General features: G+C 40.4%; 1 protein-coding gene across 5 annotated transcripts in view; it reads right to left on the bottom strand.

Annotated features, from left to right (window-relative positions):
- Positions 1 to 23,608, bottom strand: part of nos1apa (nitric oxide synthase 1 (neuronal) adaptor protein a) — a 163,882-nt gene extending 140,274 nt beyond the window's left edge. For all 5 annotated transcript variants that reach the window (XM_029499236.1, XM_029499240.1, XM_029499238.1 and 2 more), the window contains exons 1-2: positions 23,172 to 23,608; positions 22,789 to 22,860 (exon numbers count right to left, since the gene is read on the bottom strand). In XM_029499236.1, coding sequence (XP_029355096.1) covers positions 22,789 to 22,860; positions 23,172 to 23,276 — 177 coding nt within the window. In that variant the 5' untranslated portion in view covers positions 23,277 to 23,608. The remainder of the gene's footprint in view (positions 1 to 22,788; positions 22,861 to 23,171) is intronic.
- Between the last annotated feature and the right edge of the window lie 432 nt (positions 23,609 to 24,040).

Here is a 24,040-nt window from a genome sequence, read left to right as displayed (position 1 = left end):
ACAAGCAACCTGGCTGTATCGAGCGAGAAAACGTGGGCAAATTCTTCCAATCTTGAAGAGGCTGGACTTCATAACACTGATGACAACTCAAACTTTGCTGCCTCCATAAAGGGCAAGATATGGAGTGACCTGTCCAGGCGCTATCAGGTATTAATTATGCATCTACAGCAACCTGTGTATTAGCTGTCAGGTGTTTTTCTTTTTTTTTTTCTTTTCCTTTTTTATTTAGGCAACTTTTTCCACATTGCTGTCTTATAGTCTTAAAATGGATCAAATGAAATACAATTTGGAATCTTGTAAATGAGTCTGAAACGGAATACTTTACAACACCACTGCACATTTGTCTCATGCCGGGTGCTGTAGGATGGTAAGATAGCAGCATTTCTGGAGGAAGCCACTATAATGGATCCTAGATTTAAGACGAAAGTGGACAACAATGCAGCCTTGGACCAGCTGAAGGATGCTGCAGTGAAGATGGCAGGTCCAGAAGAGTCACAGCACCAGCTTAACACATTGGCCATCTACAATGTGAATGTAAACTGTGAATTACTGGCTGCCTGTAAAGATGCATTATTGGTAGTTTTTAGCTGCCATTTGGGCTCAACTGTAAAGACGGTGAGCCTGAGACTACTCAGGGCCAGGAGGAGGACATCAGTGTGGCTGATCAGGGGGAAGAGAACGTGGAGGTGAGGACGTTGTGAAGATTTTCATTTTCTTGGGTATAGTGTCTTACACTGGTCATCTTTGAATGATTTAAATGAGGATTTGTTCTCCATTTCACACTCAGAGTCCTCCTAACAAGAAAATGAAATTAACACCCATTGAGGAGCTCTTTGACGAGGAAGAGAAAATTTTGCACCTTTGTCACTCTTAGCCATTTCAGATCAAGCTAATTTAAATATAAGTTTATAAGATAACTCACAAGTAAACACAAAATGCAGTTTTAGGTGCTGATTTTATTTATTAAGGGAAAAAAAGCCATCCGAACCTACATGGCCCATGTGAAAAAGTAATTGCCCCCGAAACCTAATAGCTGTTTACACATATCTTAGCAACAGCAACTGCAGTCAAGCGTTTGCGATATCTTGCAATAACTGAAATTTTGGTCCACTCTTCTCTGCAGAATTCTTTTAAATCAGCTACATTGGAGGGTTTCTGAGCATGAACTGCCGTCATGCCACAGCATCTCAATTGGGTTCAGGTCTGGACTTTGACTAGGCCACTCCAAAACCCTCATTTTGTTTTTTTAAGCCATTCAGAAGAGGACTTGCGGGTGTGCTTTAGATCATCGTCCTGCTACAGAACCCAAATGCGCTTCAGCTTGAGGTCTAGAACTGATGGCCAGACATTCTCTTTCAGGATGTGTTGGTAGAGAGCAGAGTTCATGCTCTCTACCATGACACTACCACCACCATGTTTCACTGTTGGCATGATGTTCTTTTTTATCAAATGCTGTGTGCATATGCCAGATATAATGGGATGCACTCCTTCCAAAAAGTTCAACTTCAATATTTTCCCAAAAGCTTTGGGGGTCATCAAGATGTTTTTTGGCAAAAGTGAGACGAGCCTTTATCTTCTTTTTTGTTAGCAGTGGCTATCGCCTTGGAACTCAGCCATGCATGCCATTTTTGCCTAGTCTCTTTCTTATGGTTGAGTCATGAACACTGACCTTTACTGAGGCAAGTGAGGCATGCAGTTGTTTAGATGTTGTTCTGGGTTATTTTGTGACCTCTTGGATCAGTCATTGCTGTGCTCTTGGGGTAATTTTTGTAGGCCGGCCACTCCTACTAAGGTTCACCACTGTACCACGCTTTCTCATTTTTGTGGATAATGGCTCTTACCATGGTTCGCTGGAGTCCCAAAGATTTAGAAATGGCTTTGTAATCTTTTCCAGACTGAGACATGTCCATTACTTTTCTTTTTAGCTGTTCCTGCATTTCTTTGGATCGCGGCATGATGTCTTGTGTTCAATATGGCCTACTTCACCTTGTCAGACAGGTTCTATTTAAGTGATCTCTTTATTTGAAAGCTCTGGCAGCAATCAGGCCTGGGTGTGGCTATGAAATAGAACTCAGCTTTCCACAATAATGTGATTATCACAGTTACTTCATCATTTAACAAGGGGGGCAATTACTTTTTCACACAGGATCATGTAGGTTTGGATAGTGTTTTTCTCTTAACAAATAAAATCATAGAAAAACTGTTTTAGGCTTACTTGAGTTATCACTCACTCAGCTTCATCCACTTTATCAGTATCGCGGGGCTGCTGGAGCCAATCCCAGCACACATCGGGCGAGGGGCGGGGTACACCCTGGACTGGTCGCCAGTCCATCGCAGGACCAACACACAAGGAAAAAAAGAGACAAACAATCGGTTCTCCATCTGGAAAGCAGAACACGGTGGCTGACGTCTTGTCTCACCACATGGTTGGGGTGAGAATGCACCCACAGGGTGACAGCAGTCTGTGATTACCTGGTTAGGCTGTACTAAGGTGGACAGCAGGTAGAGGTGAGAGAATGGGGGGTGGAGAGTTTAAGTTTTCCTTCTTTTTTTTTTGGTTATCTTGTATTAGATCAGTATTTTTAGATTGTTTAAAGTGGAACCTTAAAATGTAAATGGCAGCATGCATTTTCAGAGAGGTGATTTAGTGTCTGGGGGGCCCTTCACAGTGTAATGGTAGGATCCAGGTGTTAGATGTCTGAGGGTGGCAGGATGGTGAGGGAAGGAGTCAGACTGGGAACCTCTGTTGGGATCTGCTGCTGCTACATTCTGCCAACTGTTGGTGGACAGTTGTTCGTTGCCATAATTAAAGAAGAAAAAGAAAACAAAGCTCTGAAAACAAGGAAACCCATTGGTTGATGCTGCTTATTTCTCCACCACACTCCAGCCCTCGATCACTCTGGCTCTTGTGCTGTTATTAGAGGTACATTAACAACAAAAAACCCTGCAAGCAGCAAAAAATATTCTGCAGTTTACATGCTTGGCCATTTACAGGTTCTTCTTGCCCTCATTACAGTCTCTCTCCGGCTGCTTGTTTTATTTTTCTTTGTTTTCAGTAAGAGCTGTGTAGTCATGATCAGCACTGTACCTGGGTTTATTTTTCACAAAAAAATCAAGTAAAGGCAAGTCAGACACTGAGCACAACCACTGCAGCCATGTGGTTGAGTGAATTATGCATCATGCATGTGAATCATGCCCACTGCAATGCCTGCTCTCTGATGCTGCCTTATCAACACAGCAGCTGGCTCTATTCTATAGACACAGTTCAGCAAGCTTTGCTGAAATTAACCAAACACAGCCAAGGTCAGAAGCTGCCCCCAAACTTATTCTGGTTCAATGGCAGAAAGCAGAGGGGGAAGAAAAAAAGAAAAGCCTGGTGAAATTTCATCACGCTGCTTCTTAAGGGGAATTTTTGTGACAGCTCTGAGCTGGAAGTAAGAGTGGACCCAGGAAATGATTTCCACTCAGAGTTTATTTTATGAAAACCCTGTGGTGTGTGAGTGGCTGGATTTATTCTTCAAACTGCATAACTTGGTGCACAACAAAGAGTCTCAAATTTCAAACTGCCTGCATCAGGTCCAGAAGCTCATTTGTCTTTAACACTCATTTGAAATATTTGAAAAGACTATTTTTTCCATGTACCATGTTTGTCTAGCTTCTACGTAACTTGCAAATAATTTCTAACTTTTTCGTTTTCCACTAGTGATTTGAGTGAACACTGAGTATAGAACAATAGCAGGATTAATTAAACATTTCCAAATCTGCTGAAAATGAATAGCACCATGCAGAATGAGGTTTGTTATTGATTCCGAAGACTTCAGCTCCAGACATTGCAGGAGCTCGTTAACAGGAAGTGAAGCTGACCTCTTGACCTCACTTGAGGATAGCTGAAGGCAATGCTCTGCAGTGAAGCAGAAAAGGTGGACAATGTGAAAGGAATATTCACCCAAGTAGGGTTAGGATAATCAGAGACAGGACACTGAGTGAAATTAAAAAAACAAGGAATATAAACAGCATTTGAGTCTCAGATTTAAGTGGGACTGTGTAGTTTTGTTACAACCAAACCCACAAGGGAAAAAAGAAGTAAGACAAAGTAAACAGTTGTTGAAGGTAAAGCACTTTATTGTTATTTACATTTTTGAATAATGGCTAATGATGACTTGGAATAAACCAAGGAAGAGAGTCGGTGGGTGCTGTTCAAATTAAAAACAGTATATAACAAAAAGGAGGACTCTCTAAGAGCTGAAAATTTAGTTTAACTAATTCAAATTAAAATGAAAACGAATGCTGACTACCTACGCCAACTAAAAAGCAAAATACAAGTGGTTGTGAAGATACTAATGAGGGTGATCCATTAATCATTGCTTAGTTCTTGGTCAACAGACATGTTTTTGTGCAGGTAGATGGATAAAGGGCTTTTCCTTGTCTGCAGAAAATCACCTTTTCCTCATTAATAAGAAAAGTGAAACAGCAAATGTTGGACTATATAAATTATGGCTGAACCGATTAATCGAATAAATTGATTAGAATGCGATTTGAAAAATGCATCGATTACATTTAGTCTGCCATGATTCGTTTATTTAACCCGGAACTATGTGTGGAGCATGTTTCCATGCGGCCGCTGAATTTCCGTATGGCCACTGCACTTTAACTTCAGCGCACAGCGCGTAATCAACAGGACATGTCCAGGCAGCATGCAGTCTTAGGTGGCGAAAATGTCGAAACCCTCAAACAAAGAACGGGCGGACAACGACGGAAAGATGGAACAAGATGGACAAAGAAAAAGACCGAAACTCTCTAAAGTATGGGACCATTTCAGATTAAAAAAAGAGAGCAAAGTTAGATGTTTGCACTGCCACACGGAGCTCGCATTTCACAACAGCACCAATGATGCAGCACCTCACAAGAAAGCACCCGGCATATTTTCTGAGTGCAAAAGAATCCACGGAGGTGATGTAAGTCAAACTTAGCGGCTAGCACTTTTTTGCAAGTAAATAAAACACTCTTGATTATATGTTGAAAAATGTCATAATATACAAAGTTGGACTAATAAAATTTCTCTTTTTGGAAGATCCCAAACCAGTATGGAAACCTATCTCTGAATGGCCCCACCTCACCACAGCAAGCAGCCCAAGCTCATGTGAAAAGCTTTTACAGTGTTGCTGGTTGTGCAGTGAAAATAAATGCTTTTACAAAATCTTGAAAAATGTCTTCATTTTCAAAAAAAAAACCAACAAAAACATGTTTTATCTCGATTACTCGATTAATCGAAGTAAATAATCGCTACATTACTTGAATACTAAAGTAATGGTTAGTAGCAGCCCTAATATAAATCTCCCACACGTTCCAATTGATGAATTTGATCACAGTGTTTGCACTACATGGAATTTAATCAAGTGGCCCACCAGATGAGGTTTTGGCACACTCCAAAAAACCCTTTTCCTTAGTTGAGTGGTTTATTTTAACATTTGGAAAACACATTACTCTGACTCACCAATTGCTGGTTGCAGTTACAACTCTGCAGTTATTTCTCTGAAACAGCAACAATATGTCACCCACCTCATATTAGAAAGGCGAAAATTTTGACTCAAATGAGCCAAATGTGACACAGTGAAAAGATGGCAGCACTGACAGACTGTACCTGTATTGCTACCAGCATAACAGGTTCCTGTATCTATCACTTCTAGCAGAGTCCCTGACAGCTCCTAGTCTCTGTAGCTCAATGCTCATCCCTGAGCAAACAGGCACTGAAGAGGAAGGCCAATACATTTACTCCATGCATATCTGAAATGCTAATTTAAGTCTTGGGCTGCCACACGCATCACACATGTCACTTTTAATGATTAAGCTAAAACTCTGAGTGATTCTCCAAAAGACTAGGTGAAGTGGCAGTAAAAAAATGTATGTGGCACAATGAGTAGAGGTATTTGATGGACAGGACAGACTGAACCACCACGGTGAAGATAAAGCTATAACTAGAGTTCAAGATCCAGCATGAGTCATGGTGTACAAACAAAAACAGAGATACATAATTCAAATGTTAACTACTGGGTTCATGGAAGAAGTCAGAGTAACTGGAAGTTTCAGATGATTTATACCCGATGGAATTGATATTAGAAAATCTGAGAAATCCTTTGCAGAGCCTCGAACACCCCAACCCACTTAGCTATAAGCAACCAACAGGACCAGTTAATGTAAGGAGGCTGCAGGAATAATACATAAAAATACCAGACAATCTCCCGTGCAGACTGTTTCAGTCAGGTCACATCAGAAGTGAATACCTGAGTTTCTTGCTTCCTTGCTTTCTGTTTTCCAGCTCTTCTACCTGTAGCACCAGGGAGGTGATTGATGACGTGATGGTGATAGATGGCCTCTGTGTTACATCATCAGCAGGAAAACAGTGTTACAGAGGTAAGTGAGAAGGGCCAACAGAATTACACCAAACCACCCCTCTCTGCAATGGAGCTAGGTCTGAATATTTTCTATATTCAGCGGATCACTGTTTCTTGACTAAACTGATTTATAGTTTGACTGACAGAGTGTCAAAAATTGCAAAAATACCAAAAATACCAGCAAGGGTTCATGTGATTTTTTTTTCTTTGACAAATTAAAGGGAAACAGATACTTGGGTGAAGTTGTTTGTTTTATCGTCAGGATTCATTAAAAGGTCCTATTGTGTTTTATGTCAAGTGCTGGCATCCATAAGAAGATATATTTGTAAAAACCATATCAGTGTCAGTTTTTCATTTTTATATCACATCTCTCAAGCTTCTCTCTGGAGTTCTGATAGCAAAAACTTGGCGAGCCAATCAGGAGAAATTATGAAGATGAATGAATGAATTAAAAGTACAGCAGATTTCAGTTCAACACTCAAAGAAACCAAACCCTGCAAGGGTGAATGGTGTGTCCTGGTGGACAAGGCTTGGGGCCAGGGCCAAGGGCCATGACTGCTTTGTTGTGACATCACAAAGTTATAAAAGGTCTGACAGCTATATAACACAATATTGGAGCTTGACAGAACCTATAAAAGAACTGATAAATATCATAGGTTGGAATCGCTTAGAAAGATTCCTCCTGATGTGCAAACACACTAATCTTAACAGTAACAGTAGCCGTAGCGGTAAGTTACATGTGAGATGCAGTGACTGTATGATTACCTCTAATTTTTATTACAACATTTTTTAATAGAGGTATAATAATCTCAATATACAAAAACCGAAAATTGTGTTTTTGTTCATATCATTGTAGGTCTTCTGTCAGTTGCTGTGGCCAATTAAATTGCGTTAACTGTTCCAAGTTTGGGTTGAGCAACAGAGAGAGATGGAAACAGAGAAAGATAAAACAAGCCAGACAAACGACAGAGAAAAGTAATTCAGGAAAAGAGAGTTGTTTGTGGGTTGAGGGGCTTCCTGATGAGGAGTTTATCAATATGGTGCCTGTGAATAAAGCAGGCCTGACAGAAGCAGCCTGCAGCTTTAATGAAAATGTCTGAAGAGGAGAAAAGGTTTCATCATAACCATACTGAAGGGCAACTTCTTTTTATGCTTGCAGCGCACACACACAGGCAGGCACAAGTACACAGAGCCACTCTCTTGCTGAACAGCTAACAACCTCCATAACCTCTCTATCGTCCACTTTCCTCAACTCTCTTTCATTTTTGCTAATCTTAAAGGCAGGAAAATCATTTAAAGCAATAAGTGGATGAGCTTCGATGTGCTGCTCAGCTTGTCCAATTTGATATTTTTTGTCCATTGAAAATATTGCAGCCTGCGTGGTGGCAGTTTCAGCTGGAGGAGGAAATGCAGAAACAGAGCCAGTGAAGAATTCAAGGGAGCAGGAGAGCATTTAATATTAGCTTTGTGCCACAGATGCATGATGGAGATGATGGTTTGAAACACTAGTTTAGAATTGGTTGTCAAACAACAATTGTATTTCCAATCATGTAGAAAAGCCTCTGGCACAATGGACATTTTAAAAGCCTTAATGGATATGGGGATCAGTATTTCTCAAACTTGAAACTGACAATAGGAAATGCAAAGTACTACAGGAGCAAAGCCAAAGCAGAAGGCAGAGGGGTCAGGAGAGGTGTTTCAATGAGGCTACTAACAGCATTAAGATACAGCAGAGAGAGGCAGAAAAGGACAGGAGGACCAAGACTAGGATTGTGATGCAGCTACAGAGAGCAGATAGGAAGAGGGATGGTTGCAGATAATATGGAGGCTCCAGGGCTGATAGATCAGGGCAGCTCTAAGGTCAGCAGATGACTCCAAAACATTATAATTCAGCGCTGTGCACCTGAGTGTGTGGTTTCATGTCCACACCTGTGAGTTTTTACAGGATGAACATGCATTTATCTATGAATAGTGACTGAAAACTGTCTTTCTAAGCATGCAAGATAACGATGGATATATTGATCACATATCATCACTGGACATCACAACATTTTCAACATTTTAGCTCATTTTAGGTCTTACCCGCTACATTTAGCAAGTATCATTATACATATGTGAAAATGGTAAATACTAATAATAAATGCCCTCGTGTTTAAACCAGTACATTTAGTGCAAATAAAGCTTCATTGTTGGAACTGTATTGTACTCTTATTTTTTGATTATTGTTTTTTTTTTTGTTTGTTTGTTTGTTTTGCCTACGGTCTATGTTGATGTAAAAAGGTATACAGGTATTTGTTCATTTCTATTTTTTTCCATTATAGTTAGTGAACTAGGGCTGCTTTATGCACAAAAAAATTATTTAGCAATTACTTTGACCATTTCACTGAAATATGTTAAGGGTAGCACGGCAGCAGCGCCCCACAATAAGGTTGTGGATTCGGTTCCCGGCCTGGGGCCATTCTGTGTGGAGATGTTCTCCCCGTCCCTGTATGGGTTTCCTCCTACCATCCAAAGACATGCATGTTCAGGCTAACTGGTGACTCTAAATTGTCCTTAGTTCTGAATATGAATGTGAGTGGTTGTTCATCTGTCTGTCTCTGTATGTTGGGCCTGCGATGGACTGGCGACCTGTCCAGGGTGTACCCCGCCCTCACCCTATGTGAGCTGGGATTGGCTCTACCACCCCCCGTGATAAGAAACAGATAAGAGGTAGAAGATGAATGAATGAATGAATGTTATTCAACTAGGTTAATGTAATGCAATTTGGACGAGAGCCTTCACAGAGTGGTTATACATCGAGACCAGAGATCTCAAACTTGTCTCTACTTACTAGGATCCCCTAATAAGGGATAAAAGAAGAAAATGAGTGAGTGAAATATACTGATGATACATTTTTTGGGGGGGTCTTTTACCAAATTAGCATTTCTTCATGTCTGGAGAATATGATCTGTAGCATCACAAAAATGGTGACACATGATACCTTTACACAGAAAATTGCAGCTCCTGTGACTGCTCTCTTGAGATTAAATAACAACTGGTTTACAGTAATGCTGCACAAACATCTCTGGATTCTGGACTGCTGTGAAAATGTTCCAGTGACTTGTTCAAGTAAATTCATTAATGTTAAACCCAAATTATCATTACTCTCCAGTTTGGGTCAGCCATTGCTTTTAGGCGTCAATTAAGTAATGACTGTACCTTAGGTTAAGATGGACTACACGAACAGTCTCTGTGTAAATGAGGGGGAAGAGTCGCTCTGCCTGAGAGCTGAGCTATGAAAATCATACTAAGCATGCAGGTGGTATGCAGCAACAGTAGACTGTCCACCAATGATTGAAACTACACTGAGGGGGAAGGAGAAGGGTTGGCTGGGGCACATAATGGAGGAATGAAGAGGGAGGAAGGACTAGAGAAGAATGAAGAGGATGGGGAAAAATACAAAGAGGAGTAAAGGGGGAAGGGGAGCATAGAAAATGAAGAGGAAGATGAAAAGAGCGAGGAAGTGGAGGGATTATGGTTAAAAGAGGAGACAGAGCAGATAAAGTAAAGGGACTGAAAATCGAGATGGGAAGTGTAACAAAGGAGATGAGGGTAAGTCAGTCAACATTCAACATTGTGAAACTCTACGTAACACAGTACGTTTACATGCACAGTTAAGTTGAGCTATGGTTATAGCTCGATAAAGCCATCTCATCGGACTTCTGTCCCCTTGTCCCTATATACATGCACGGGAAAGGAATCAATTTACTAATTGAAATCATGTTGCCTCCACTACAATAGGTGGTGATACACTCTTTCAGCTTGTGGATAATGGGCCACTACCGATTGACCCATGATGTCACAGACCACAATAGAGGTGGAAAGAAAAAAAGACCAGTGAGCTAGCAAGTTAGCGGGTTTGTATGCGTCTAAAGTGAGCTTTTCCTGCAGACTTTGCTATGTTCAACGCGTTAGCAGTTAGCCGGCTTCTTTTGTCTGACCTCCTACATTTACATTTACGTTTTAAATGCCGTTCGACTTCCGGGTCATAGCTTGGCACAAATCTTAAGCACATGCACAGATCACCATCCAGTCCAACTGTCTTTATACATGCAGCAGTAGATTGACTTTCCATCGCATTATCTGGGTGTGTTAGACCAACTCTTATAAATTCAATTTCAGTCAAGCTAACATGTTTACATGTACTTCAAAAGTCCAGTTTTAGTCGGAGTAACGCAATAATTTGTTTTTTTTTTTAGGTGTCATGTAAATGTAGTGACTGACTGAAGTGTATTTCTATTCAGTGTTTCACTTGGGTACTGGTGGGTGACACTGGTATTGTACAAATAAATCTTTAATGACCTTGTCACACTGGACCTGGGTAGCTTTTCAATCAGCAAACAGCCCAGCCCAGCCCAAATATGATGATAAAAAAATATCCCTCCAGCAGCACGGCAGCATAGTGGTTAGCGCTGGTGCCTCACAATAAGAAGTTGGCAGGTTCGGCTCCCAGGTCTGGGGCTTTTCTGTGATGTTGTTCATCTTTGTCTGTCTCTGTGTGTTGGTCCTGTGATGGACTGGTGACTTGTCCAGGGTGTACCCTGCCCTTGCCCAGTGTGAGCTGGGATTGGCTCCTCCACCCCCCATGACCTGGAAATGAATAAGTGGTTCAAGATGAATGAAAAAATTAAAAATGTCCAAACATCTATCATCTAACTATTTATCCATGGAAGTTTCTCGATGGCCTGAAGTTAATCCCAGTTGACATTCAAGTTGTACAAGGGACTTAAAACCAGTCACACTCAGGAATGCTGGCAATTTAGAGTCTCTAAATATCCTGTCTTATGTCTTTGTGTGGGAGGAAGCTGTAGTACAAACTCTGCATAAGACAGCCTCAGGAATGGGGTCAAACCAATAACACTGCTGCTCTGAGGCAACAGGGTGGACATGTCTCCCTCTCTCTCTCTCTCCCCAACCAGTCAAGGCAGACGCCCCCCCCCTACCGAGCCTGGTTCTTCCCGAAGTTTCTGCCTCTTAAAGGAAGTTCTTACAAGTGCTTGCTCATCGGGGGATCTGTTGGGTCTCTTTAAACAAATTTATAAAGAGTTTGGTCTAGACCTGCTCTACATGTAAAGAGCCAGGATGCATCTTTGTTATGATTTGGCACTATATAAATAAATCTGATTTGATTTTTGTGATTTGTATCTTTTGGTTCAATCTTGAAAAGTTATATATTGATCCATCCATATTGAAATAAAGGCTCGAATGAAGAGGTTTGAAATCTTAGCTAGGCAAAGATTCTGATCAATCATTGGGTTGCCTGCACACTTAAGACAGCTGGTCTGTGCTGAATTTCTGCAAAAGCAGCTCTATGGTCTATTTTGTTTGCTCTTGAAGTCAAGATAATGTTTTCTGTTCCATGCAGTTAAAAACATCTCTGCTGACAAATTCCTGTTACTATTACCTGTAAGAACCTCCTACCTACTCTCTGTGAAAAATTACAAAAGATTGAAAAAAAAGATTGAAGTAAATGAACCCTCAAGTAATATCTAATATCTAATGGACTGATGTTACATTTACATTTGACAGCAAATGGACACTGAACAGGCTTTCCTCTTTCCTCCACTTCTTAAAGGGTTAGGTTAGCGTCTTCGCATATTAACGCTCGAGGGCAACCATTTCAAAGTTTTTACCTACTCAGCACTTTAATGTGCTCGTTCTCAGGGCACGAGCTGGACTAATTTCACCAATTTGTTGCTGAAATTTAAGGTGGCGGGTGTTGCTGTGTGCAATGTTGTATACAGGGCAGGTTAAAGGGTGCAAGCGAAACACTGGGAGAGGAGCTTGCAGCTTCTGCTTGCTATTACATGAAATTATCATGTTGGAGGAAGAAGATGAGCAAGTGGGATGTGAACAGCAGGATATGAGAAATACAAGCCCATGAAAAAACTGAACAGAGGGATCAAAGGAAGTTAAGATGTAATTGAAATGCAGTTAATTCTGCTGACGGCTCAATTTGAGGCCGATTGCCTAATTTGTCATTTGCAGCTTGGAAGCTGCAGAGGGAGGTGTGTGCCCTCCTCAAACAGGAGGATATCTGCATAGTACATAAACACTCAAACTCCCTGGATCAGGATTAATTCCCCAACTAAACCAACAGCAAATACACAGTGTATATTTCATACACTGATTCAAAAGCCCCTCTAAAATTATTTAAGAGATAAAATATCCTATAGAGTTATGAGATTTGCTGTCATTTATCGGTTAGATATCCTCACAAGGTTGAAATTAAAAAAGAAAAAGGAAATTTCAACCTCCTTCTTTCATCTATCAACATTGTCTGAAGCTCAATCATTCCTCCTGAGACGAGGAGCAAATGAGAAGGGTCAGGCTCATTTGATGTTTCCAGAATTAAAATGTTATTAAAAATTCTCCAAGATGAAATATATTTCAGCAGACATTAATTTTTAGGAAGGACAGATAAAATTAAGTCGGTATCTCCATTAGTTAAAGCAGGGGCTCACAAAGGCCCAGCAGTTTCTGAGAAAAGAACTCGTAAATCAGCCAAAGTATCACTAGGCTTCTGATGAAGGGCAGGACAAGTTGACAGGCTTAACAGATTACTCAGAGAAAAGGACAGGAAGAGAGGCCCCAATGGATGACACCAAGAGAGGGGGTGGGGATAAAAAACATTGAGGGTGGAACAGAACAAAGACACATTGGCAAGAGAAAATGTTTAAGCAGACCCAAAAGGAGAAAAATGTCTTTGCGGTCAAATTATAGTCCTGAGTTTCACTGGGGAAACAGTGAGTGAGAGTGTGTGTGTGTGTGTATATATATATATATATATATATATATATATATATATATATATAGTATACAGTATGTGTGTATATATGCAAATGAATGAAAAGAGGCTCTCTATTTCAGTTGCAATTAAAGTTAGCACTGTGTGTGTCAAAAATCATTACAGACAACAGGAAGAGCTAAGAGCTAATGAGCTCTTGTTAGTGATCTTACATCACAGGGAAAGAGCTATGAGCTCAAACCTCCAGAATCATTGTGCCTTCATGTTAAGACGTGCTTCAGGCATGTGATTATGGAGGGCAAGGAACTTGGGGTATTCTAGGCTGGCTCAGCTGGTTGGAGATCCCAGAGCAAACACAGAACACAGCATTGAGATCACCTTCTCATTCAAATGAATAGGAAAGTGTGTCCAAACATTTGGGCTGTACTGTATGGGGAATAACAATAAAAAAGTCTTGAAAATTGAATCATGAATGCAACATTTCCTGGATAAAAGCAATAACGTGGGGCTGCATGATGGCCAAAATGATAATGATTATTTTAATTAATATTGAGATCACGATTATTTGTTAAATTTCAACCAAAACAAATGCTGCTGTCACATACAGCAGGCTCGTTATAACTGCTTTCACATCCATATGGTGCTACATTCCTGCTAATGTACAAATATGTGCATCAAAATAAAATAGGTCTTCTTATTCACCAAAATTCAGTGCTTCTCCTTAAAGAATAAACAAAAATAAATAAAACAAAGAAAACTGCATATGACCTCTTCTTATTTTGTGTCACCGAGAAGCCCCTCGGCCTCACCCTCTGCTACGTTACACATTTTTTTGTTTTCTTTGTTAAGATTTTTCGCCTCCTGACCAGCGACTGCTATCTACTGTGGAGCTTTCCCCACATTTGCTGTTACTCTGTCCTGTGTGATTATCAACTAGTAACACATCTAGAAACTAAGCTTCGCAGTGAAGGGAACAACTCTGATTGGCTCATTGAGGCACATGATCAGACAGTGGTTTACAGAGCTCCAAAGGCTTAAAGAGAGAGTTTTCTCTATCACTCTGAGTAGCACTAGATAGGCACATTTTAAATATCACTCGATCACACAAATTTGATTGTGGGAAGCCAAAATCATGATTGTGATTAAAATTCGATTAATTGTGCAACCCTAAAATAATGCACAATAAAGACAACAGGGAAGGAGAAAAGGGAAGAAAGAAACGAAACAACATAAAACACTTCTGGTCACCCTGGTCACATTGCAGACACCTGATGTAAGAATCATTAAATCCCTGACAAAGATTAATACTTGACTAATGCATCATCACATTATTATATTGGATGTGCATGACACATGCATGAATTGTTTCATCTTATTTCCCTTTTTTATTCCCTTCCCTTTTTTATTGTTCTCCTTTGAGTTGTTGTCACAACTGGGGGACTGAACACTTTTAATTAGGCCGTTCATAACTGCAGCTTTTGCTATGAGCATAAACAATTACAGTGAACACGTTTTCAGTGCCTGACATGTTCCGCTTTCATTCGCAATCTGTCAGCCTGTGCGCATTTCATCTGCCAGCGTTCAGCACAAACCTGCTCACTATGTGGTGAACAATAAAGCTAGTTAAGCATTAGCTACTTTTCAAATAACACTCAGTTTATACGCGATTCAGAGCCTGCTTCACAAGCACTTAATTAACAGCCAGCCAGGACAGAGAGAAAATCGCAGGGACAACTTTTCAGATAACATGACATCAAGCAAGTGGTGGCTAACAAATTGGTAAATACCTATAGTCCTCAAAAAGATCCCAATCAATTGAATCACATCCAGTGCAGGAAAACCACAAGTGGAGAAGTAGCAGGAACAAATGGAGGGAGGGGGTACTGAACCTTGCATGGGTCATTAGCTCACTTTTTGACCTTTAAACTCTGACCTTGGGTCAAAAAAGAGGAGCTCTGTACAATGTTTCCGAGCTCAGGGACAGAAAAGAAAAAGAGCTTGAAGGACACAATGAGATACTCAAAAATCTTAAGTCATCTTCAAGGATGTTTCAACAGTAAAAGTATGCAACAACCATGCGGACAAACTGCAGATACATTTGTAAGCCTCCCTTCAGACAAAGCCTATATTTAGCATTTTCCTGAATTTAAGTTATGAATTGCTATTTAAAAGAAAGACTTTATTGTTTAATGGTGTAATGCGCAGGACCGGGAATAGCAGGCCTCAAAATATGTTGATTTGCCAGTGACTGCTGAGTTTCCAATTGGCCCCTGACTGGTGTCTAAAAAAAGTCAAACAATTAACTTTTCAGCTTTACAGCAGATGCTGCTGCTCTGAGGTTTATAACGAGAAGTAAATGGAACCACCGCAATTCATGTTTAAATTTTCTGGAGAAGACACACTTCTGAATGGGGCAGAGATGACTCAGAAATCAGACAAAGGGCAGTGAATATGCCACAACTGAAAACATTCAGTTTGGTCTAACATTCGGGAACTTTCCACAAAGTGGTAAATGACAGACCATTTAAAACATTTATCTAGCCTTTTTTTTTTACTTTTATTTTTGTTTCATGTCGTTTTCAAATGAAAGTCAAACAGGTGAAGTAATCCCTTTTTGTCTAGTTTTCTTCTGTTCCTTCTAACACTATAAATGCCCAATGAGCCTGGATTTCTGAAAAGAAAAAAAAAACAACACCTCTGTTTCTACATCGACAGCATTTTGCAAGGTGTTTTGTTTTTTTTCAACCCACCGACAGAGAGCATGCCAGGCTCATTATTACATTTTTTGCTTAATTTGCTTGTTAGATTGTTGAAGGTTAAGTTGTAAGATTTGACAGTACTTCATTAAATTTTCCATGTTTTTCCTCACGTCTTTCATCATAATGTACCTTATCATTGCAATGACACAAGACTTTTGCTTACATAAGACAAATAATGATATATCCATCCTCAGGGCAAATATGCAGAGATTATCACACAGTATATTTCATATTTCTATTAAGTATGCTCTACTGATGGAGGGATGTGGAGGTGCTCAGAGCTATAGATCAAATCAAATCAAATCAAATCAAATCAGATTTATTTGTATAGCGCCAAATCATAACAAAGTTACATCAAGGCACTTTACATATAGAGCAGGTCTAGACCAAACTCTTTATAAATTTATTTAAAGAGACCCAACAGATCCCCCGATGAGCAAGCACTTGGCAACAGTGGCAAGGAAAAACTTCCTTTAAGAGGCAGAAACCTCGAGCAGAACCAGGCTCAGGGGGGGCGGCCATCTGCCTCGACCGGTTGGGTTGACATCTGATACAGATGTCTGCCCCAGGTCTATGGCCTTTCTGTGTTCAGTTTGCATGTTTTCCCTGTGCTTGCATGGGTTTCCTCTGGGCACTCCCCACAGTCTGAAGACATGCATGTTTAGGTTGATTGGAGACTCTAAATTGCCCGTACGTCTGCGTGTGAGTGGTAATTTGTCTCTGTCTGTCTCTTTGGGTTGGCCCGGCAATGGACTGGCGACCTGTTCAGGGTGTACCCACCCCTCACCTGGAGCATTGGCTGGGATTGGCTCCAACACCTCCCATGACCGGGAAAAGGATAAGCATTAGAAGATGAATGAGTGAGTGACAACTTGCTTACTGATTAGTCAGTCTGAGCTGTATTCTTGTTATGTGGATCATTTAGACACTATCATGGGAGATGTGAATAAAAACACTTGTTGTATAAATAAGCTTGAGCTGGACACAATGATAGCTAATATCAAGGAACTGCAAAGAATGCACGCCTAATGACAAAAAACAGTCTGAACCACTCATTGGGTTTCTTTTGGCAAGCTGCCTCATTTCATTATCATCCTCTAGACAAAGATTCTCACTAATCATGTTGTTGCCTGTTTTAGTCTAACATGAAAATCAGAACCAGTTATTCAGAGATATTTTAGAAAAATCATGACAAATTGCATGCATGTACCACTGCCAGGGGTACATGGGATCAGTGAGCAGGTTCTAATCCAAGGAACAAATCAGTAAAGGGTACCTTAATTTTAAGTTCAGAAAGGAAACGGCAAAGAGCAGCTTTAGTCAAAAGCCAAAATGATGATTTGAACACCGAAGACACTGGTTCCAATCTGGATTTTGGTAAAACAAGAACTTGTGAGGCAGGTTGCAGGTTCAGGGAGAAGCATGAGAGGCCCATGGGGCCAGGCCTATCTGCTACTCAGATGTGTTTCAAAACACTGAGATGCTACTCTGCTATTGCTGGGGTTAGAAGTACTTTGTACCTTTGTACTTTGGGGAATGGCAGCTAAGTTAGAGTTGGCTCTATTCCATTTTGGTTTTTGGACACATGGATGGATTTCACAATAAACATTGACCCTATCAAAGACAACTTTTTTCAGTGTCTTTTTAAGAAGAATGCAACCACCTTCAATTGACTTTTCAAGTAAAAATTACCACATTCTGTACAAGTACCTATTTTTTCCTTTTCAGATGCATTCTAAACTTGTTAAAAATACTCTGCTGTGATTAATATGTTGTGGCAGGAGTTAAACAGAACTGTTCTGTATCGGACACAAATATGTTACTGGAACTATTAAAAGAACTCAAAATTGTTGAAGCACAAGCAAAAAGTATGGCCTGAAGAAAATCTATTTCAAAATGATAGACGAAGTGGGGTTTGTTCTGCTTGGAAAATTCTGCGCATGTCTAAATCATGTATTCTGATGCACTTCTGAGATGCAAACAAACAAACATGTAAACAAACATCATGATCAGATCAATTTTTTAGGGTCCATGTAAACAGTAAAGTTCAAATCCAAATAGTATCAGCCTGAATAAATTTTGCGCATGTAAACATAGCTAATGAGACTTCATTTTAACTAATCATGAGGTCATTGGTTCATTTCAAGGTGGAAATGCCCAATGATGGTGTTAAAAGCTTATTAAATGTATTTTTATTATCTAAAAAGATCATAATTAACAAGGTTAAAAAATAATCTCCATGATTTAAAATAAGATCTAATATCTGACTTTTAAGAATAAATTCTTGTCATTTTCAAAATCCTGGCTGTAGTTAATAACTACACAGCAACTGATGCTACAGAGAAGAACTAATAAAACAAATTATTAGCACAAAGTGAAGGAGGAAAAGTCCTGCATTCATCAGGTGCACATAACTGAAGAGGGAGAGTGTCTGATATCTTTCAATTTAAGACAGCTCTGGTGAAAGTAACTTCCATTAACACCAGTGAATTCCATGGGCAGATGCAGAGCTCCTGTGTCTTATTATCATCAATCAAAGTCAGGCAGGTCCACTACAGCTGCCACAATTAGAATCTGAGAGGCCAAAATAAACAACCATCCCTAACCCAAACTCAAGGCCCTAAATGACCATATAATTACTTTACTGGGTCATTCATCTTAGCTTAAGTAACAGTAATAGTACTGCCTCACCACAGTGATTATATCTTGTTCATTCTAATGTGATACTTTATACTTTATTGATCCCTGGAGGGACACTTTAGAAAGATGCATAAATTCAATCACTGTTCGGGCACATTCATTCACTAGAATTGTAACAAATTATCTTTTCAGCATCTAATTGGTCAATTGAGAAAATACAAAGCGGGTGCTTGCAAATTGATTTTCTGAAAAACTTAACTGCTCAAGAAAGCAGTTGGCAGATTAATTAATTAAAAATGGAAATAACACCCCTGCTACTAATATAAAATGGGCTGTTGAGTATGTCAACATTTACAGTATTATGACACTTTCACATAACCTTGTTGTATATGCCAGCGGGTAGATGGGTGTAGGTCTTTGGAGCCATTAGAGGCAAGTGTTAGATGTCAATCCCAGGAGCCCAACATGTCAGTCAACGCTGCAGAGATCCTGCTTACCACTCACCTGGGGAGAAACTGTCTTCAAAGACTTTTCTTGTGTTATCACTCTCCAATGACAAATCATTAAACTGATATAAAGCATGATCAGACTCCTTCTGTACATTCCTGCACACCAGAGCTCAACTAGTTAAACGCAAAGATTGAATAGGGGGCAAAAAATTTAAATGAAATCAAAACAAATGAGCCTCCACTGTGTTGTTTAATTGCCATTTAATTTGCATTAAAAAGATTTGTGTTAGGTGCACAGTGGACGCACAAAAGAATCCTGGTCCACCTCATTCAGCCCAGCAGCATGAGGCAATTGACAATCATACCCGCCAACACACTCCACCTGCTCAGCTGTGCTTTCCCAGTCTCCACAGACGTCTCCAGAGACTCATCTAATTTTCTCATCCCAAGCTGTTCAATCTATCTACAGTCAGTTAACCCAGCAGAGGAAGATTAATGATAAATAAATCCTTTTAATTCACTGCAAAGGTCTTCTCCTTTTAACCAGATAAGCTGCTACCAGACTTCACCAAGCGACAAGAATTATAAATTTAATTTATAAAAGGCCCTTATATTCCAGGGTAAAGCAAATTCCCCTCTGAGTGGATGCCAGCTGACAGAGAGAACAAAGCAAGAGAAGACACCTGGGGTGTCTACGAAGCTCTTTCAATCGCTATCAGATCACTTCCATCCTTCGCCTGCAAAACTTTTATAGATGAAAGAAAAAGGCTTTAAAACGATTAGTCCATTGAGCATTACAACCGAAAATGAATTTAGACAAGAAAATTTTGCAGATAAGATTCAGTGTACCTTTTATTATTTTTTTTAACACTTGTTTTTTTCCTGATTTGGGGTCACCACAGCAAGTCAGCTCTGTGATTTGCATGATTGATTTGGCCACAGTTTTTACACCAGATGCCCTTCCTGTTGTAACCAACCCCATTTATGTAGGCATAGGACCAGCACAAACCTAGCACTGGTTTTGCCTTGTGGTTGGGGTTTGAAACAAAGGCTTCTGTAGGCAAAGCATGCACTCTGCCACTGAGCTATATCTCCAGAGAGGTTACAGTGTCATTTATTCTTCAAAATAAATTTGTTAGTTACAGAAACAAAAAACTAACTAATTTTACCTTTTTTTACTATATTGTGACATTTTTAAGATAAACCACATATGATTTAATCAATAATCTAATCTTAATTCATTTATTTATAGCGTGTTTCCTCACTTATTTACACTTAAGGAAACAGTAAGAAAAACATTCAAAAACAATATGTAGAACAAAAGGTGTGCATGTCTGTGTGTGTGCGTGTGACTACATACATGTGAGAATAGTAAAATGTAAAACAGATTGTGTAGCAGCCCGCACAGTGCTTCGCTGTATGTTCCTATTTCCTGCTTTGTCAGGTCATCAGGTTGTAATCAGCTACCAGCTCACAGGTGACTCATGCACACAATGAACAATGACACCATGCATCAACCTGGTTGCTACGCAACCGGCTTGGCTCTGACTGACTCTGCAGAAAGGTGCTGATAGCAATCTTGGAGAAGACCAGACACTGCACTGAGCATAATTTTACAAAACCTTCTCTCAGAAACTTCACCAGGTGTCAAAAGTTACATAAAAGCGCAAACTCAGCTCAACTTCATTTGAAACTCCCCAGAAACTCCCACCCTTCATTTGAAGGGTGGGAGTTTCTGGGGTGACATTAAGCTTCTTCCAGACTACATGATTAAATTAAGTCTTAACCTACTTCTTGTAGGTGAAGTGGGGTGTAGAAAGGCTCCCCAGTCATCTGATTATGAGAACATGTATGGAAAAAGAAACTGATGTTTTTCTGCTTGTGAAAAGGGTAGTTTATGATCTTTCGCTGTTTTGATGTGTGTTTCTGTGAGGCAGCAGTGCTAACCACATGCCACCATGCTGCCATATTGAAACCAGCAAAACCTAACCCTAACCCCTAACCCTTTTTACGGACAAATAATAATTTCTTTTCTCTGTTGCTCAAATCCTGTTTAATTTAAGGCCATGATATTGATTCACATAATTTGCTTTAACATAATCCTCAAATGGGAACAAACCATAAGCAATAAAACTGTAACTGAATGGAGCAATGTCGAGAAGTAACCAACAAACATCCAAATTTTGCGCAGGAAACGCGAACCCATTTGTATCTATTGTTTATTTTGTCTGTAATGATCAGAAAATGTCTCCTCACACTTGATGAATGCCCATTTCTTAGCCTCATTTAAAAAGGGGGTTTTGGTTTCTTTTCTCCCCTAAGGAGTATTCAAAGTGTGAGTATAATCCATAAACTGTGCCCAGTGTTGAATGGGAATCAATCAGCAACTCATACCTGCCAAAACATGTTATTTAAAAGCATTAAGGTTTTAATTTTGCTTTTCAAATCATCAAGTCATAATTTTCTTCAGCTTGAGACCAAAGCAAAACAAATGTTTGCAAAGATCCTCCACTAGTCCCACACTTTCCAGCGTGACCACCTTTCCAAATTGGATACCTGTAGTTTAGGGAAGCCAAGCCACTGGCTTGTTGTCAAGTCAGTGTCAAACCATTTTCACACTGAAGGAGCCAAACCAAAGCCTGGTTTCCTGCCAACGACAACTGCTGCCATGGCAGCACGGTGGGAGGTCCACTTTAGAGAAGCAGGTCACTCTTCTGAAAAGGGCAGTGAGAACATTTTGCACCTTTTTTCGCAACTGTGCAGTGCACCCAAAAGTATCTGAGAGCGAGTGTCCAGGTGGGATGGCCTTTAGCTCATTGTCAGTTAAATTAAAAAAAAAAGAAAAAAGAAAAATGCACAGTCATTCCTTAAAACCTGCATTGTGATCTATTTATTGTCTTAGATATTATATGTATTGCATGTAATATTTATCTTGAAAATGTCATGAAATGCACATGCTGCCTGTGAAGCCAAAAAGGTTCTGTGAGCTCTTGAGGGGATGATTCATTTAATACAGCACAGTTACCAGTTCATCAGCAAAATTCTTAAACATTTCTACATCACTGGCACAACCCATTATTAGGTTGTTAGACTAACTGATGCCAAGCTGGAAGACATATTTATTAAGATTAACTCTACTCTAAGTAGCAGAAAAAGCTGCACATATTTTTTTACAGTTTACACAGCAGAAGAGAGGGACCAAGGGGGAGCTAACACTCCAGTGCATTGCTTCAAAAGAAACTTCAAAACACTGATGGAGCCCAAGGGAAAGCAAAACCGCCCAGCAGGGAAAAAGAGTTTGACAGTGCAAAATCTGCACATCTCAACTCCAAGATGCTTTTAGACCTGCCACTCACACCACATCTAAATCTCAGTTATGACGCTGTAGTTTGTTTCCACACAACTCTTCACCAAGATCACCAAGTGGTCCAACCTCTGATTAAATCACTCCACAATACAACATTAAGACTTTTAGACTTTTCGAATTTTCCAGAGGGAATAGTTCGCTTTGCTGACAGCAATGCTCCACTTAAATACACTCACAATTAACTTAGTCAGACAACCGAGTTAGTAGATTTACTCTATCCTAGTGTGAATTACCGTTGAATGAAGTGCACATGAGTGCCGAATATAACAGTGAGCTTCACTTCATCCAGAGACACCTCGGGATTCGTTCTACCTTCTGTGCTCATTGGCTGGTAAACGGATATATGTCAAATTGCTTGATTTTAAAATGGAATTCGGTTCGGGCGTCCACTCACCCGGATTCTTCTCATCGCAGCCACGATCTCCACTCGGCTGCTCGGCCGCGCCACATCCAGGCTGCCGATGTACTGTTGTCATAAATGAAACATGGCAGGTGCGACATATTAATTCAACTGTAATGCTCCTTGACTTTATTTATTCTGTGATTTTTTTTTTTATGTATATAGATAAACTTTACAAAACACTGGAATTGTTCACTTGAGGTTAATGATTAACTCGGCGAAATTTCTACCTCTGGACTAGGAATTAACTTTGTTTATTTATTATCCATTTAGTTCCTTGTTTTGTTTTTGCTTGGCAGTTGCCATTAAGTTTTTGTTTTGTTTTGTTTTGTTTGAATGAGGGGGCATCGACTCTCAGAAGTTTCTGGTGAACCCACCTTTGCTTCGAAGTTGATCCCATGCTGGAACGCTTCCTCGTTGTGCAGCGGGATCCGCAGATCGTGTCCATCATCAACGAGGTTGTATTTGGTTTTTGCGGGCATTTTTCAGTGTTCACTATCTCCACACAAGCAGAAAAACCGGTCAACACAGCTGTGTTTACTGACCGGGTAGGAGGAGAAAGCAAATTCAACAGAAAACAGTTCCAAATCTGGGTCAGCGTAGGTTCTCCATCGCAGCGAACCGTCCCAGGCTACTACGCCGCCCGATAATGACCAAGCGACGGACACTTCTCCAGCGAATTGCGGTCCGACAGGAAGCTTTAAAAACACACACAGCCCACTGGAGACACGCCGCGGATGGGTGAGAGGAGGAGAGGGGGGCGGGGGTGCAGATGTGGTTTCCCTAATTTTCCTGTGGTGCGTGTTGAAGTTGGCCGTGCCCCGGACCCCACCCCCCGTGCCCTCCTCCGCCGCCATGCCCCTCCCTCCTTCTCCGCCTCCCCCTCTGCATGCTGGGAGGGAGGGTGTGATTGGAGCACTGCGGGGATCCCACCTGTTTCCATTGGAACACAGGCGCACCCAGGGGGAGGGGCTGAAAGTGTGGTACACCCCCCCCCCCCAAAAAAAAAACTTAGTAGTAGTGTATTACGCTACAGTGTGCCATTCCTTTGAAGTTAACGTTGTTATCAACTGAGTGAATGCATTCGTTTGTAGGCACAGGAGAAATCACATGTTGGCTCAATGCGCAAGGAAGGAAAAACTACACTGTGGTAGAAAGTACGTGTTTTATACATCATTAATGATTTTTCCTGGAGCTAGAGGTTGTTACCTGCTCACCAGGAAGTCATTGAGAATAATAAATATGA

Source organism: Echeneis naucrates, chromosome 4 (genome assembly GCF_900963305.1).
Source record: "Echeneis naucrates chromosome 4, fEcheNa1.1, whole genome shotgun sequence".
NCBI lineage: Eukaryota > Metazoa > Chordata > Actinopteri > Carangiformes > Echeneidae > Echeneis > Echeneis naucrates.
Note: the sequence above shows the minus strand (reverse complement) of the source record. Positions and strands in the feature narration are given on the sequence as shown.